Genomic DNA, 19,193 nt, shown 5'->3' with positions numbered 1-19,193 from the left:
TTCCTAACTTTTTTACTCAAAAAATCTTCCTATTATATCTTGACCCTACATGCCTTATGTATATTGCTACGTTAAAACTTTTTAAAATATGAATTCTTAATCATTGTTCTCAGTTAACGCTTACGAAGATTTTTTCCTAAACTTCCTAATTTAACAAATAACTAACTTTTTCTGAACAATATTATATTTAACCATAGCATGACACGTGTCCAAATGTTAGGCACTCTTATTTCCCTAATACTTAAAAGTCCAAATATTAGGCACTCTTATTTTCCTAATACTTAAAAGAAGTTGTTAAAACATGCTATGTAAACAATTGTGTTTATTTATTAGGTAGGAGATTACATAAGCATACCATGCCTTTAAGGCTACACAATATTGGGCGCTAAAGGCTCTCCACCTCAACAATTTTTTTGATAAATATCCCCCCCCCCAACCATGAATGCTCGCGAATGCAATAGCAGATAATAACGAGTGTATTTGGTGGGGCCTTTCGATGTTGACCATTTGCAATAGTTACTTTAAAAAACTTAATTTTTTTTTTATTTTTCATCTATATAAACACACGCACTTAATTTTATTTTACTCTCAACCTCTCAATACTCTCAAACTCTCTATACTCGTAATGGCACGTGGTTGGACCGAGGCTGAGGATATTGCTTTGATTAGGAGTTGGGTGGATATGGTTGACATACGATTGCCTTCAGATTTGCCTCAACGTTGGAGTAGGGTTAGGTCCACATTCTATGAATGCATGGGTGAAAATGTTCGTGGAAGAAGCGCTTGCCGCAACACATACTGAGTTCCAAGGACTGTACCTAAGGTCGTTTGATTACGTTGCAGCTTGGAGGATTTTGAAATGTCACACCCCAACCGATGGCGGAAACATCGGAGTGAGACGAAGATAGATTGCTCATTACACATAACACTAGAATTTGAGATAAGTATTTAAATAATGAATTTCATTTTATTACTATAAGAATTCGATTACAACATGGAAAGGAAAATACAATTACAACAACTTGAAATGAAAGAATTACATTACAGTATGTATGCAAAATTTAAAATGAGTATCTAGGCATCCTACTATATTCCATGCATCATCAACATCATCGTTAACCTGTAACATGTTTAAAATAAAGTGTCAATGCGAAAGCATTGGCGAGTACACAAGGTTTGTATAAATAGAGCATAAGTATAAAAGCATTTTCTCGAATCCACATGACAATTTGTAAACAAGGTAACTAGCATGCATCGCAATATGTCAAACCCAAGTGTCCACTAGTATTTAGCATCCCTCGCCACAAAAGTGGCGAGACCATTTAAGAATGAATAAAGACTTAACAAGACCCCGACAGGCGGCGTGCTACTCCTATAGCACTATATACGTTAAGTTGGGGCTTAGCAAAGTTAATGACATAAAGCATGTTGATGTGCGCAAAATGCAACATATAAATTACATCAAATGTGGCATAAAACTAACCCTTTTTAGTACTAATGTTGGAAAAAGTGTGTTTTTGTCTTCCTTTTGTATTTTCAGGATTAAATGAGCTCAAATGAACAAAAGAAGCAAAAAGGCAGCTAAATCTAACATAAATACAAGAAAAGGAACAAACGTGGCATGCCCGACCCCTCGATAGCATCTTCCCATGCAAAAACAAGAGAACAGAAGGCTGAACACGCCCCGTGCTCAATGAGCACGGGGGCGTGCCCAAGTGTCTACAGAAAAGACAAAGTTGTAGAAGCTTTAATCACCCACCACGTGGGCGTGTCTAGCGGACAAGGGGCCGTGGTCAACTTTAAGATTCGCAGAATCTAGGAAAATCTTGATAGTACAGATACGCTTCTGCACACGGGGTCGTGCCCAGCGGACACGGGGGCGTGGTCAGCTAATGCAGACAAACTGCAATTAATGAAGAAAGAGAAGATGGGTGGACACGGGGCCGTGTCCGGGCTTCTGTGCAGGCTATAAATAGGGGTGCTTGGCTCATTTGCAAACCATCCCTTGGCAAACCACCTCTCTCACACTTCACCCACCCACCACCACCATCACAACCCACATCCACCACCATCATCCATCATAGAGTGTGTGAGTAGTCTCGGGATCCAAGATTGATCGTAAGAGTTCTTGACAATCAAAGGCCATGTTTGCCTAAGTCTCTTACATAACTTGGTGAAGACAAGTGTCTAGTGTATTACTTTTTATTTTTAATCTTTCGCACTTTTTATTTGGTTATGTATTAATAACTTTAATAACTAGTTTCTTATGTTGAAGGTGAATCTTCCTTATCATTTGTCCGTGGTGTCTTGGCATTATTTTATTGTCTATATAAAATAAAAGATTTTCACCATTCATATCTCCACGGTCTATATGGAGATATGTTGGCTATCTGGTCAGGGGTTAAGGGAATGGTTTGGTAAGAGTCTTGCCTTGTTCAGTGTATAGATCCTGCAAGGACCTGGGTCAAATTTAGTAGGACCTCCTTCAATAACCACTGGTATTAGATGGCGGGGGTCCAAACTCTTTGATCCCCTCATATGTAAGCTAATATTAAAACATTAACCCGGCTATTTAGGACTGTATCCCTGCTGACTCAGACTACTTAGCCGAGGGTAACGTCACTTTCAAAAGAGGGGCCTACCACATTACGCATTAATAACTTAATTAATTATCTTTCAATAATCCAACCCTTTAGGATTGTATCCTTGCTGACTCAAACTACTGGGTTGAGGGTAACGTCACCTTCAAAAGAAGGGCCTACTACAATAACTAAGATAATCTCTTAAAAAGTGTAAAAGTGCGGAAATAATCAAAGGTTACACTAAACACGAGTCGGATCCAAGTGATTCATCTTGTCTATCTGTTTTTTATTTTTATTTTTATTTTCAGCATTTTTAGTTTTTATTTTCTAGATTAAAACCTTTTTTTTAACTTTTGATTTGATTAGACGTTGAGGATAAACCGGTATTAAAAGTTCTTGTGTCCTTGGACGACCTCAGTATCTTACCAACACTATACTACGCTCACGATGGGTGCACTTGCCCATATGTGTGTTTGGTGTTAGTAAAATATCGTGTTTTATAAATTTAAAACTTGACTAATGTGTAAAAAAGGGCTAAAATATATATAAAAACATATAACACCACACGCGCATCACATGTATAATCTAGCATGAACCTAAGTAAACAAGTAGCATGTATATAGGATTGAGAATATAAAGCATGTTTAAGTGTGTGATAGTGGAGTTTGTATATTAACATGTTACAACCCAAAGTGTTTTAAAAGTAAAGCAGGTCAAGTGTACTCACAAATTTGCTAGGTCTTCCGATTATCCAAGTATCGACGAGGTTAATGAGATTAGGAGGTTGAATGTGTTTGAATTGAAGTTTAAGGAATAACTAGAGTTGGGATTAGGACTTTAAAATACACAAAGTATGTATGTAAGAAAGTAATCATCTAGACTTAGTACTCGTTCTTGACACTATGAAAACCCACAGGGGTTTAGAATGATTTCATGGGTTTAATACCCATTAGAATCGTAACGAGGAACTAAGCACTTAGGTGATGTAACTTAGTAACCTGACGAATAACCATTTGATTATCATCAAGGGTTCAGTTTTTATATGTGTCATATGTATTTTATATTTTTATATCGTATATTATATGATTAGTCCAACAAGTTCAACAAGGATTATCATAGAGGTCATGCAGTGAGGTAGGAGGGTAACCTTCCTTTTAAAACCAATTTCTTAGATTCACCAGTGCACAAGTTGTCACAAGGACAACAAGGATGGTCATGAACATTATGGAAATGAAACATACATATTAACTAAGAGAAATCATCAAGTGAGGTGTGGATTGTATGTAGGATAGCCCATGCTTTCCAAATAATCACACATACACAAGTTCAAGTCTTGTTCATCACTTGTGGGTGAAAACCCTTTTAAAACAGAAAGTTTAGAGGAGTAAAACCTCTGAATTTGTATATTACAACCTTGTTTTTAAGCACAGTTAATCATAGTCTTGATTAGTGGCATAAGAACATAGGAATGTATGAGTAAAACATGAGTTTTCTTCCAAAATATGAAGAATTAAAAAGATAAAAATGAGCAGAATTATAGGTGCGCTTTGGACCTCAAAAATGGTGAGGTTTCACCTTAGTTTACCCAAGTAATCTTGTGAAAATCTTCCTAGAGTTTATCCAAGTGTTAAGAAGGAAGAAACAAAGAAGAAATAGAAGAAGAAGTGAGTTAAAACTCACTTTCAATTGCTGGAACTTTCAGATGTGTTGCTGAAAACTCAGTTGAGTTTAAGAGTGTTTTTGGTGAGGTTTAAGGGTTGTAAAAGTGGGAAAGTGGCTGGAAAATAAGTGGTTTTTATAGGGAAGGGATTAGGGTTTCAATGGGTTGGGCTTTGGAAGAGATTAGTGGGCATTTAACATTAAAACAAGGCCAACAACATCAGCCATAGGGCTGGTCGCTGACTATACAGTCCATCTATTCTTTCTTTTTTTTTTAACATTAAAAGGTGTATATTTGTTGTATATTCAGGTGTTACATGTTATTTAATATATGACCAACATGTAACAAGGCCTAATATGCAAAGGGGAGATGAAAACATGTGTTAAACAAGTATGTAGACATAAGTTTTGTGTTGTAATAATAAAAGAAGTATTGTAAGGATTAAACAAGTCTCGTATTCGAATAATCAAGTGCTTGCATGTATGGAACGTTAAGAATTATGAATGCACGATAATGGTCTACGAGTTACACTTATGTTTATGAGGATTACGAATCATGTATCAACGAATGCACGTATTAATGTATAAACGACGAATATTTTACGCAGAAGGTCAATTCCATTATAATCAAAGTCTCGGATTTACAAGGTTTCAAAACAAAATACGATTACAAGGAATATAAGTTTGCAAAAATAGAATTACAAGACAACTTTCTAATTAAGGAAAGTTACGAAAAAGTTGAGCGTTACATGAAAGACCGACTTGTGTAACTTTAAATTTCGAACCTTTTGTTTTAATAATAAAAATATTAGTGGTTTATGTTTACAACCCTCTAGTTTTAATTAAAAATGTTACATTTTATAATGTAATTAAAAAAAATATTAAGCAGACAGGGTGTAGAACACGTGGTGTAAAAAGAAACCTTGAAACCACACGTGTCTCACACTTCAAACAGAAAATGGAGAAGAAGAAAAAAGACCCCATGAATCGAACCTACGTGGAAAACATATCAAATCTCAAAGGTAATCCATATATATACACTAAGGTAGCGTTTTCTATGCAGGAATGATAGGTGTAGTGGAATTGACTATTACGAAGGAATGACGAAAAGGGTGTTTGGTTGGTCAATGGAATCACCTATTACATAAGGCATTCTATTCCCTCAAAATCATTCCATCATCCCCCATGTTTTTTTTCATTTCATCCAATCTTGTACCCTTCATTAACAACGCCACAAGCCACCTCTTTCGTCACCACCAACTACCGCCGCCACCCCGACAGCCACCACCACCGCCGCCACCCACCCACCACCGTTGCCACCCACCACCGCCTTTGAAGTTAAAGGTCATATATGAGACTTTAAAGTTATAAAAAATGGGACAATTGCATATTTCCCCTTCTAATAACACTTTTATTAAATATTTACCCAATCACATATTTTAATTGCATATTTTCCTTACCTAATTATTCTTTTTTAGTATGATTAAATTGCCCTTTTCAAGTATACAATGGAATTGCCATTTTCCATCCATAGACTGTTCATTCTCCTCCTCTCTCTCTCGACGATTACTCCACTCTCATGTGGTTATCCTTCTCTGGCGTTTGAAATGTCCTTCCCGTTGATCCTTCTCCGGCGATTAAAGTATCCATATCGTTCTCATTTGGTTTGCCGATTCAACTATAATCGATTGGTTCTTAGCCGGCCCTGAGTGTTCGTTCTCCTCCTTACAGATTGTTCGGTGGTTAGGGTTTGTTAGGCTGTGATTACAGATTGCAATAGCATGTGTGATTCCCTTTTAGTATGTGATTACAGATTGATAGCATGTGTGATAACAATTTTGATAATGTTCGTTCTCCTCCTCCTTACAGATTGTTTGATAAGGAATCTGTTTTGATACCTTTTTTCATTCCATAGTTTGTTTTTGATACCTTTTTTTCAATCAATAGTTTGTTTGAGCAGGGTATTTTTTTAATCATAATGTATAATTATTCTGATTCCATAGTTTTAGTAGCCATGATTCAATTTCTGCAAATTGAATACAATAAATTAATTAATTTCAAAAGTCAAACGATTGGATCTGATTCCATAGAAAAGAAGGCTTTCTTCCTTCGTTTTTCTTCGCCGATCATTCACAAATCTCGGCTTACAGTTCCATTTTTCATATGTGTTTTTTTTGTTAGGTAAACCTTAATATTGGCCAGATTCATTTTTTCGTAGTTTTTTTCTTTTTTTTCTTTTTTGTTTGTGATTTGATTTTGATATCTAAAGGATTAAATCACCAACAGTAGAGGAAACGAACTTTGATTGACTAGGTTTGCGGAATTCTGGGATTAATCGGCATGGGCGAAGCTTTTAAGAGGCGGGAGGGGGCGACCGACCCTCCCCCCCCCCCCAAATGAACTTTGATTGACTAGGTTTGCGGAATTCTGGTAAGTTTCGCGTCTAAGGTTACACGTATACAAACAACGAATTCATATTTCTAGCTCATGAAATAATAAAAAAACGCAAATTGAAATAACTTAGTAAAGGCGCAAGAAACGAAATAAACTAAGTAGCGAAATGTAGACAACTATTGTGAAAGAGACACAATAACTAGTAAAAATGGGTAAATATCCACTTTTTTAAGTTTTAGTAAAATTAAGGGTAAAATAGTCATTATATATATTATTTTTAATAAAATAAATTAAGATAGGTAAATTTGCAAATTTCTTAGTTAAAGATGGGGATATATGCGATATTAATTTTGAATTGGGTAAATATGCAATAAAACAGTTTTATAAGGGGAAATATGCATTCACCCTAAAAAATAAAGGTAAAATTGTGTTTTTTAATGAATAAGGTATATCTGATATTTTAACTACTTTTTAGTGGTATATATATGATATTTATAATTTTGCAGGGTATATATAATATTATACAAGTTTGTAAGACCAAATGTAATGGGGCGGTATTTGCCCGGAATCTCGCCCGATCACGCTGGCACCTCCACTACCCGTGGGCGTGTTTGGCTCTTTTTTGGTTTGGGCGTGTTATAAAAAACGCCGGGTGGGGAGAAGTTTGGCCAATGAGATTTTTTATTTATTTATTTATTTTTACTACAAAACATAATGCCCAATAATGCCACATCCTCATTACATCCATTTTATAAAACGCCCAATAATGCCCCATTACTGACTGGGCTGCCACATGGCGCAAAACGCTCAAGGGTGAACATTGCCCACTACACATGGTCTAAGGGTATATATGAAATTGCCCTTTTAATTTATATCAAGTATAAACCCAGAAATAAACGCAGTTCTAGATTGTCTACAAAACCAAGATCATGCTTGCCATTTCAGTATTTCACATCTACAACAAGTTGCTGTTATTAATACAACTCAACCCATCAAATGTTTTACGGTTAAGCATGCTATTCCAAATACAACAATAACATTACTACTTACACATCCTTTATATATCACTTCCCATGACAATACATACACAAATTTGTATCTAAACTTCATAAATATGCATTTGGTTACACAATTTTGATGTCAAACAAACCGAGCTCACATGGTATCCGAGTGCGTCAGTAATGATGATGACACCTTCTCAATGTTCATCCCCGAAGCAAACGATGACCCTTTGGTAGTCTGAACAGACGAGGAAGACGATGGTGGCACAACCGATGTTCCCAAAGTAGAAACACTGCTACTCATGTTCACACTCGTCCCAGCCACCGACCCGTCTATGGTGGTCCCCGCCTTTGGAGCTGGCGCCTTCCCAACCTCGGCTACACCTTCCAACATCTGAACCACTTTTCCCATCATCGGTCTCTGCGACGGTTGTTCTTGAATGCACCAAAAGCTTACTTCGATAACACGTCGAACCTGGTCCATATCGACCTGTTCGTGGTTACGAAGCTTGGTGTCGATAATCGCTTCAATGTTTCCTTTATCCACCTCTTCGTAAGCCCAAACGGAAAACTTTTTCCGGTTGGTTTGTTCCGAGACTTCAAAGTTCCGTCTTCCACACACGATCTCCAACAAAACCATTCCGTAACTGTATACATCCGATTTAGAAGTTATCGGCAGGTTCGCGAGCCATTCCGGAGCCAAATACCCTCGAGTCCCTCTCACGCTTGTTAATGTTCGGTACCTGTGGTCTTTCGGGTTTACTAACTTAGCTAGCCCGAAATCCGAAACCTTGGCGTTGTGATTCTCGTCTAGAAGAATGTTTTCGGGTTTTATATCGCAATGAACGATACAATCCCGGCATTCTTCGTGAAGGTATGTGATCCCTCTAGCTGTCCCGAGTGCGATATTGAATCTAGTCTCCCAATCTAACATCTTAACCGATTGTAACTGTTCTTCCGGCGCGAATAAAAAGGTATCAAGAGAACTGTTCTTCATGAACTCGTACACTAGAAGCCTGTGACGACCTTCAGAACAAAATCCGATCAACCGCACAAGGTTCAAATGATGAGTGCTACTAATTGTTGCAACCTCCATACGAAACTGTTTCTCGCCTTGCTCGATCCCTTCAAGCTGTTTAACCGCCACCGTGGTACGGTTGGCTAAAACCCCTTTGTAAACCGCACCGAACCCACCGGCTCCAAGCTTCTCCTTGAACCCTTTCGTGGCCCGTTGGAGATCCTTGTATGAAAACTGAACCGGGGCACCAGAGGCATACTCGAGAAGCGCGTATTGAGCCGATAACACACCAAGTTTCGGGCTGTTTCTACAACACCAGTACCATAAACCAAGTTCAGCAGCAACCAGACCAAAAAGCGTACCCACCACCACAACCACGACAACCCACGGTCTAAGCTTCCACCGCGTACCCTTCTCCAAAACACCAGTATTCGGTGTCACCGGCCCACACACTTTTAAATACGACGTACTAGGAAGCGCAGGCGACTGATAACCGCTAACAAAACTCGGCACTTTCAAATAACACAAACCCGTCCCATCCGACAACGACGTAGACGCGATACACGAACCACTAACAAGACAATTCAACCTACAAGCCGAAATCCCGATAAAAAACACCTGCGACGACAACTCAGGCGGGTACGTTAAAAACCGAGCATTATCCAACTCCAACATAGTCGAACTCCCGGGGCAATTCTCGATCTCAACCTTCCTCCTACACCCTTTCCTACTATCCCTAACATCAACCGGATCGAAATTCCTAGACGGACAACCGCATACTGGATCCGAACCGTTGTAACTACAAATCCCTAAATTACCACAATACCCAAACACTTGACACTGATCACTAACAGCAGCCCATCTAACGTTTTGATTACCAGTATTACCAGCAGATGAACTGTAAATTCTTAAGTTACCATCATTATCAAGTTTAGTAAACCTAAAAATATCAGTACCTTCAGCATAATCACTACTGTAAGCCATAATAACAGATGTGGAAAGTGTTGGATCTGAAAGAGATAATATACCTATAGATTGGAGCCCTAGGGTTGGTGACGTCAGATTAGTGTTAACTGACGAATTCAACCCTAACGTCCAATAAACGATGGAATCGTTCCATCGGAGAGTGATGTTGCCTGAGGTAACTAGCCGGAAAGAGTATAGACCGGATCGGAGGACGTTTCCGACGGTAAAGTTTTGGTTCGGGAGAATCGTATCGGTAGGGTTTTCGAACGAGCTCCAGACAACGGAATTTGTTGAGTTTTGGAGGATGAGGTTGCCGGAATCGTTGAGATCGGCAATTGTGACGCCGCGGTCGGCGGTGTTGGACTGCCAGACGACGGCGCCGGAGGAGCCGTTGGTTAACTGGAGGTTGCCGGAGTTAGTGAGGGTGATTGTGGCAGTAGAGTCAACGGCGCCGGAGTCGCCGCCGGCTTTCCAGAGTGGAATTCCGTTGTAGGTGACGGCGGCGAAGGTGGCGCCGGAGTCGGAGATGAAGCCGAAGGAGAAGGTGTTGTTAGGGGAGGTCCAGGTGGAGGTAGGGTTTGAGGCGGAGAGGGATTGGCCGGGGCGGATGACGGCGGTGACGGTGGTGGTGGTGAGTAGGAGGATGATGGTGGAGAGGAGGATGGTGGTGGTGGTCATTTTAGGGTTTTGAGGGTGAATTTGGTGAGCATTTCAGATGAATTTGGGAGAGGTTGATGGATGGTGAAGAACAGGTGGGTGTGGGTGGGGGAAGATGGTCAAGGGTTGATTTTTCCCATGAAGACTTTTGACTTGTCTTCAGGGTTTTAGTCATATGATGGGGAGTAGTGTGAAAGTGTGAATTCGGTTCGGTCTGGTATTTGTTTGGTTTGTTAGACCGGAAGGTATGGAGGAGGCAAGTCCTCCAAGGATGGGCCGTCACGTCACCGTTACGTAGGAGTGGTTTGGAGGGGATGGACCTAGGGGGTGGAGGATGAACCCCTTTGTGTATATATATGTATGTATGTATAGGTATATGTGAGAGAAGAAAGGAGAAGGAGGCCCTGCAAGAACGGTCGTGGGTTGCTGGTGAAGCCGGGACGGGCCGGGGGGGGGGGGGGGGGGGCTGTGTGGGGGACCGGCGCCGGTCCTCGCCGGGCCTAAGCCGGCCCCTATACCTTCTAGTCTTAGGGTGTAATGTAGCACGAAAACGGGTACGGGATTAGGGTACGGGGAAGGGTAAAACTCAAAAATCCAACATATGGGTACGGCAAAATTTTCTTTTTTAAAAATAGCTATTATAATTTATATATACACATATAATGTTTACTTTTATACTTTTCATGTAATAATTTATAAACTTAAGGACCAAATGTAAACTAGTGAAAATAAAGAGGATTAAATGTTAAAATGTACAAACTAATTTTACACTTTCATGTAAATTTTTACGAGTTTTAGAAAATAAATAGAAACTAGTGAAAAATAGAGGGGCTAAATGTCAAAATACTTAAAGTTGCATAACCCTAAACCTAAAACCAAGCTGCTGCCCACTGTCTTCCTCATCTTCTTCTGCTCTTCATCTCTTCTTCATGGCAATCATAAAAATGGAAGGAAACGTTTGGTTGCCGCTGTTTTCCTCGTTTTCTTCTACTCTTCATCTTCTTCTTCTTGGAAACCCTAAAAATGAAAGGAAACGTTTGGTTGCCGTCCCCGAAACGTTTGGTTGTTGTCCCCCGATTTCAGGATACGTTTTGAAAATGTCCCCAGCCGTCCCCGCGGTGTTTCCGTCCCCAAACCGTCCCCGGGACGGGTACTAGAGGCTCATAGTCCCCGTGCTTCATAGGATGAATGTCTAATGAGATGGGGCAAACTTCCCCCCCCCCCCCACTCAATCATATTGTGCCATTTCATTTCCTCTCTCATTATCCTCTACTGTCCAAAAAACATAAAGGGTGCATGCCTAAAATGAGATGGGTCAAACTAATTTTTTTTAAATACTTAATTAATAAAAGTATAATTGAAGAAACACCAGATCTAAATGACCGGAATCAGTTTAGATCTGCGGGTAGGATTTCTGCATAAAATGGTTAATCCTCTCGCCGATAATTGTTGGACACTACTTCGCCGGAAATCACTGCAAAACAGAAACGTCGTTACCCTCGCCACGGGGAGAATGGGGGTTCTCTGCGTGACCACCCTCAGGTGTGAGAATAGGTACAGTGATCTCAAGAAGATGAAGTAGTAAGAGTGAAAGTAAGTGAAGTGTGTCCATGACTTGTACCTGAATTCTCTTATTTATAGCCGAAGTTTGGCGCCAAAAATATAACTGGGGAGAATAACGGAATCTTCTTTTCCGTCTACAGTTATCTCCCCATCCATGCACACGGATCGCGATTCTGATTAACAACTAGGGAGATGCCACATGGAAAGTAGTTTGATCTAGATCTGCATGTAAATTGTTGCCATCATCGTGATTTAAATGAAGGTTCTAGATATTGCCACGTCACATTCGGTTATAACCGAATTAGGCCATGCACGATGATCCTTTAATGCCTTCTAGAAGATCTACAGCTGTAAGCCTTTGATCTTTTGCCACGTGTCCGTTCTGTTATAACAGAAAAGATTCCTTTTGTTCAAGTCCTTACCTCATGCGCGCGGATATGTTCAAGACTTGTCTTTTACTGTTAAATCTTCAAGTTTAATTGTACCCTTGCGCAGGCACGCGCAAGGGTGTTAATTGAATATTTGTCTTTCCTTCCTCCGGCGCGTAGTCATTGAGGACTGATCTTTCCAGATCTTACTTAAACTCGTGGCGCGGCCGCGCAAGGTTTGTTTTAAGATGACCTTGGAGTATAATTATGGTATGGTCCTTTGTGCTTGCGTAAGGTTTTTGGGACCATACTCCTTCAAGTCCCCCCAGTCCAGTGGTGCTCCTATGCGCAAATGGCAAGTAGGTGGAGCACTGGACTATAAAAAATGGAGTGTGCGCTTTTGCTGTTGAGAAGTAAACAAAGTTGCTTGGTGCAGGGTATGAACAAACTTCTTGCAAAGATCTTTCTGTTTCTTCAAGGTGAGGTTTCCATGATTTAAATTTTGAAAAAAGCTTGTTTTGTGGCAGGCAAGTTGGTAAAAGGTACTGTGCTGATGTTGACATCTGACGGTTATGTGACAGGCTGTTAACCGTGTCAGATCTCAAACATTAATTGGGCGTCGTCAGTCGTGGTTTCCACGCGCGCGTGAAGCACTTGTTGTTTCACCACTCGCCCTTACTGCCTTGGATACCGTGTTTTCCTGAAAAACGGGGTTGTACGGTTCCCAGGCCATTAATGGCGATGAGTATATATACCCCAATCCTACTTCTTCTTTAAGCAATCGTCTTCAAAAACCTTTCATCTTCCCCACCTTAGTTTTCTTTAAATAGGTCTGCAACTGAGTTTTATAACCCTCATGTCCACCGGTGAAAAACAAAAAACTTCAGCAGAAGATATGTCTTCGTCTTTGCCACCATTGAAGTGGTCGGAAGAAACCTTTAACGATCTTGTTAAAAGTTTTAAATTTCCCGACAGTTGGGGTGCTATCTGCCCAAAAGAAGGTCAAATAGCGGCACAAGCTCCGACCGGTTACATCACGTTGTTCTGGGATTATTTCGCCGATGGGAATTTCCGACTGCCGATTACCAAATGTTTACTTGAAGTTCTGGGTTATTATAGATTTCATTTATCGCAGTTGCACCCTATGGGGATGGTTCGAATACGCCATTTCGAATTTCTTTGCCAATCAATGGGTATTGAACCATTGGTTGATCGATTCCGGGTATTCTACCAATTACACTGTTCACTGGGGTTCTACTCCATTATGCAACGTTCTGCGGCGAAAAAGATTCTTCTTACCCTTCCTAAATCATACCATGAATGGAAGTCAAAGTTGTTTTAATTAAATCAGGGGTGATACCGGTGAAGATGAACTTTCAGGGTGCAGAAGAAATTCTTTCGAAAAACTTGGAAGCTTCGGTTAACGAGATATGGTACCAGGATATTAAAGAAATTTCTGCTATTCAACTGCTTGAGAGGGCTTTAGTTGTTGCAAAAATGAGTTTGTTGTGGAAGGCAGACCGTCGTGACAAGCCGGTATATGTTGAAGACAAAACCAGTAAGTCATAAAATGTGACAACTGTCAATTTTCCGTGTATCCGTACAATAATTAAACAGTAATTTGTATCTTAATGATTGTGCCTGATTTGGATTAATGACATGAATGATTTTCTAATTTCTATCATATACATGCAAGTGCATTACATGTTGCATGATTTCTTGTCATTATTGCATGCAACACAATAGAGTTCATTTAGTGCACAGAACAAAGTTAGCACAGTTATCAGACAAACTAGAAGTACTGACGGGAGTCCAGTACTCAGAAAGACATGATGTTAAGACACAGAATGAGCCCGAAACCAAGAGTTACACTAGAATAGTGTGTAAGGAAGTAAGGATCATAAAACTGCCTTCCTAGTGATAGTTTAAGTGCCGGAAAGTGCCTAAAACTCTCAAAAACTGAAGAATTCTGCATAATTCAGCAAAAATAAGCATTTTAACTGCGAAATATAATGCAGAATTATGGTTTAATGGTCCAGAATGCTTTCCTAAGTGTCACACCCCAACCGATGGCGGAAACATCGGGATGAGACGAAGTGCGTAGATTGCTCGAGACTTCATAACGCTATTTGTGTCAAGTATTTAATGTTTACATTTTACATGGTTTGATCTAGAATATAACAAATTTAAAAAAAATGCACAATAAGTATTCAAATAATTATATTTCATTTCATTAATAAAATGAAATATTACAAGTATTGAAACCAGAATACAACAGGATTGAAAGTAAATTACAATACAACGAGCAATAAAGTTTAAATGAGTTTCTAGGCAATCCTACTGGATTCATCTGTCACAATCCTGCAACATATATTAAAAGCATGGATCAGTACAAAAGCACTGGCGAGCATACAAGTTTGAATAAAAGTATAAGTACAAAAGTTTGTTTCAATCTAACATGGCAACTTTGTATTCACGTCTTAACTAGCATACATAGACAATCTAAACATAACGAATAGCATGAATACACAAATTAAAATTGACATGCATAAACAATCTAAACACGACGAATAGCATGGAAACACAAGTTGAAGCTATCATGTATAAACATCCGAAGTATAACGAATAACGTGTTTGTTGGAATGCATAATTGCGTAGGTTTGAGTGTACAAGTGGATTTGTTAATTAATACATGTTACGCCCAAAAAGTGCATAAAGCGTAAAAAGGGGTCGAGTATGCTCACATTGGTTGCGTATAAGAATCCCTTGAAATAACGCACGAGTAAAGATTGGGAAATCCAAGAGAATGAGCAAAGCGAATTATCCGAACGATACGTGTTAGGATCTGAGTTTGGTTTTGGTTGTGTTTTACGTTTGAATTAATATGAAGATGAATGAGTTGTGCAGCAGAATTAAGATGGAAGCAAACTTTTCACAATCAAATAGGAGAATTGCTTTTAACATACAAGTTTAACATTGAACCGAATGATTGAATTTAATTTCAACAACGATTACAATTTGCAAGTATGCAACAAACTCCCCCTTAGCCTGAGCTCACAGTATTTGTTCGTGCAGGAAGAAGATAGTGAAAGAGCTAATAGAACAGTACAGAGCACTATTCTATTTATAGGCACGAGCAAACCACTGAAGCATCTAAGCTGACGTCACCATGAAAGTGACATCTAACCTCCTAACAAACTCTAACCTCTGATCTATACAACCTCTGCTATGCTAACTACTGTTATTACATTTCATTACATAAAGACATTTAAACTACTGCTGCATCCTTCCACTGATGTGAACCCAGCAGTACTTGTCATGATCAGCAGAGCTTGACTCAAGGCAGTAGATTGAACAGCAGAGCTTTAGTCTATCATCAGTCTTTTACTTGATCAGAAGTTTGTAGGTCAGCAGTTTGTACAATCAATAGATAGGAGGTCAGCAGATGTTGAAACCACTTTCAAGGGGAGAGACTTGTATACATAACATCTGCTTTTTCTAGATCCACTGACCTGATCCAGTTTTGGCTTTAATTATCTGTTCCCTGATACAGTTCAATCCCAACAATCTCCCCCTGGAACAGATAATGCCAAAACTCTTCATTATTGGAAGATCTTTATTGCCTCATTAGCAGTTCCCTTATTTGCCCTTTGAGTTGAAGTTCAAAGGCTAAGGCATCTATGTCATCATCATCCCTGCTAAGTGGAAGATTAAGGAGATCCTGCAAATCTTTAAGACTCAGGCTAAGAGCTTGTTCCCTTGATATTTTCTTCACTTCTCCACTAGACTTGATCAATGTCAGTACGTGGGTCTGTTTGTCAGTTTTCCACTTTAGTACCTTTGAGTCTGGTGGGTTTCTTGGGAGATATTTATTGGATGAGGTGTTTGGTGATGCAGGCCTATTCATGACTGTCCGAGTAGTACTTGCATATTGTTCCAATCCAAGATCTTCTTTAATCATTATCTTAATGCCCTCTTTTACAAGGTCATCACCAACCATTAATTCTTGGATTGTTTCAGCACCCAACTATTTTTTATTCCTTCTTTTGTAGAGGGCAGCACCAGCTGGAGCAGTGGCTCTTTTAACTTGCAGCTTTGTTGGTCTTGATGAGACCTCTGCTTTAGAACAGTCAGGTTTTTGTGAAACTTTTGGATCTTTCTTTCTTAGTTCCTCCAGCCTTTTATAGGTGGCCCTGACCCTATCTTCTCCCCACTTTGACACAGAATTCTTTGACCCATAATCAGCTGCTATCAGCTCCTCTTTCATTCTCTTCAACTCTAAAGCCTTGTCAGATACAAACTTTTTGAATTTTTCAGGAGGAGTATGTTTGACCTTATTTTTTATCATTTCTTGAATCCTGGCTGCTTCACTTTCAAGCTCAAGAATGGTCCAGTCCTTATACATGTACTTCTCTCCTTTGTATTTTTTGTAAGCCATGATGTTATCAATGTAGTCTTTTCTCAAGGTCTCATCTGCCCTTTCTAAGATTTGTTGACATACATGTTTTAGCAAATCACTCCAAATCACTGACTTGTGTAAGTAGAAACTGATAGTTCTGCTGAATTTCTCTATCAGATTTCCCTTGTGTATTTCTTTTTGAGATATCCTCTGCTTGCTTAGCCTTTACCTTCAAATACTCTTCAATATTGTTAGGCCTGGGATATCCTTCAACTGATGGCAAACTCCTTTTAGCAGGGTCATCCTCATAATAGAAAGATTTGATTTCTTCTCTAACTGCTATGAGTTCCAAAGGAAATTGAACACCTGCAGGAGGTAATGGCTTTTGAATTTGAGCTGAAGAGAGAGGAATGGGATTTGGAATTGTGACAAGTGATAGAGGTTTTGAAGATGTTGGTGGTGGTGAAATGTCATCATCTTTCAAAATTAGCCTTCTCCTTTTTGGTTGAGGAGAGACTGATGATGTTTTGAGTGGAGTAGTGGTAGTGATTTTGGTGGCAGTGGTTTGTGATTGACTAACAGTTGTTGAAACAACTGGTGTTTCAACCACTATTGTCATTACAGCAGATGTTGTAACATCTGATGTCTTCTGCTTTTTGGCAGGAGGTGATGATGAGGTGACTGTTTTTGGATGTGAAGTGATTTTTGGTGGTGATGGAGGTAAGGCAGTGGTAGTGGTGTGTGTTGAAGTGGTGTGTGTTGAAGTGATGGCAGGTGTTTGGCTGACAGTTGTTAAAACCACTGAAGTATCAGCAACTGTTGACACAGCAGGTGTTCCAACAACTGTTTGGATAGAGGTTTGATGTTGGGAGCTTTTGGATGGTGGTTTTGGAGTATGCTTTGTGAGTCTGGATGGTATAGACTTGGGTTCCCTCACTTTTCTAGTGGGATTTCTTTTTAACACAGGATTTTGAACATCCTCTGATTCAGAACAACCCTGTGCATTCAGCTCCATGTAAGCTCTTTTCTCCTCATTCCACCTTGACAAATCCTTTGCCGCTCTGTCCCTTTTTACACTTGCTACAGCTTCATCAAGTGCATTTTGGGTAAGATCAACCTTTTTGCTACTATCTGGAAAGGGAATGTTTCTGGTCATAGCATCCTTTTCAGGTTCAACATACAAACCATCATCTATACCCTTCTTTTTCCACTCCTGAATTTTCTCCCCCCTTTTGGCATTATCTGGGGGTAGTTGATCGATGAAGAGAACTATGGGAGGAGCAGTGCCAGTGGTTTCCAATATGTGGGCCTTGATAGCCTTGATATCAGCTTGAGTGTTTCTAAACCTAGACTCCAGCATGTTTCTCAGCTCTTGTACATGTATAGCATGTTGCTGATCAGCCATTTGTTGTTGTTGTTGGAGAAAAGGTTGAAAGAAGTTCCATATCTCATTTGCAGCAGATGCTTGTGGTGGAGCAGGTGCTTGAGGTGGAACAGCAGGGGATTGCAGCTTTGGTACTTTCAACAACTGATGCAACATTTCTTTGATTTCTGCAACAGAAGTATCTAGTTTTTCAACTCTGGCCGTCAATTCCTGGTACTTTAAACCATCACCCAACTGAATGGGATCATCTGATTCCCCACTAACAGTGGTTGTATCAGTGGTTGATACAGGGAGTGTACTCCAAGCATTATCCACTGATGCCCCTTTTTCTTGGTATTGGGGACTTCTTCCTTCAGCACTTGATAACCTTTTGATAGTACCAGTGGTTAAAACAAACTCACTAGTGGTTAGCAGAGGTGCTATAGATGGAATTGCCTCCAAGGAAGTCTTATTGATGTAACCACTATCCAAGTGTAAACCAGTGGGTTCAACACTTGTAGTGGCTACTTCACTTGGATTACCACCAAGAGTTACTTGTAACTCAAGGGGTGTAACCTCCTCAGGTTGTGTTGGTGGGTTAGCAAGGTTTGATACATCAGGCCTAGTCTGTTGTTGAGGCATATTCTCATGGACAGGTGATTGAGAAGGACTGGTTTGTGCCTGGTTCAAATCAATTGCATCCAACAGAATCTTTGTATTTGGTGGAATTGTGGATGTGAGGGTAGGTGTAGAAAGAGAATTCGCCCCGGGCATTGGGCTGTGGATGATGGAAACAAGTGATTCCAGAGCATCATATTGTGGTGTCCTTATTTGTACAAGCTGTTCTTTTTGAGAAGAAGCAGGAGGAGTTTCAGCCATGGGTTGAGATATTTCTACCAACTGCTGTGAGGAAGTAGCAGCAGTGGTTTCTTGTGACTTTTGTGCTGTCACTGGCAGTTGCTCTGGTATCTCATCCTCCAGAGTTGCCTTTTTGGTAGGTTTGGGGGGTTTTTGAATTTTCTTTTGTTTTGGCTTTTTGGGAATTGTAGGTGTGGGTTTCAAAGCAGTTGTTCTGCTGCTTTGATCACCTTGAGCAGTAGGCTCAGCAGCAGATACCTGAGGAGCAGTGGTTGCTGCTAAATTCTGCTCAGGCACCTCTGCTTGTGTTTTGCAAGGTGTTGACATTCTTGTAAAAGTTTCAGCAGTTAAGCTGTGCATTTGAA

General features: G+C 39.8%; 1 protein-coding gene across 1 annotated transcript; it reads right to left on the bottom strand.

The window, feature by feature from the left end:
- Positions 1-7,549: 7,549 nt before the first annotated feature.
- On the bottom strand, positions 7,550-10,442 carry LOC110936809 (G-type lectin S-receptor-like serine/threonine-protein kinase At1g34300). The gene has a single exon (XM_022179214.2). The coding sequence runs from the start codon at positions 10,296-10,298 to the stop codon at positions 7,791-7,793; it is 2,508 nt and encodes an 835-aa protein (XP_022034906.1). The 5' UTR covers positions 10,299-10,442; the 3' UTR covers positions 7,550-7,790.
- Between the last annotated feature and the right edge of the window lie 8,751 nt (positions 10,443-19,193).

This window comes from Helianthus annuus, chromosome 4 (assembly GCF_002127325.2).
Source record: "Helianthus annuus cultivar XRQ/B chromosome 4, HanXRQr2.0-SUNRISE, whole genome shotgun sequence".
Lineage (NCBI taxonomy): Eukaryota > Viridiplantae > Streptophyta > Magnoliopsida > Asterales > Asteraceae > Helianthus > Helianthus annuus.
Note: the sequence above shows the minus strand (reverse complement) of the source record. Positions and strands in the feature narration are given on the sequence as shown.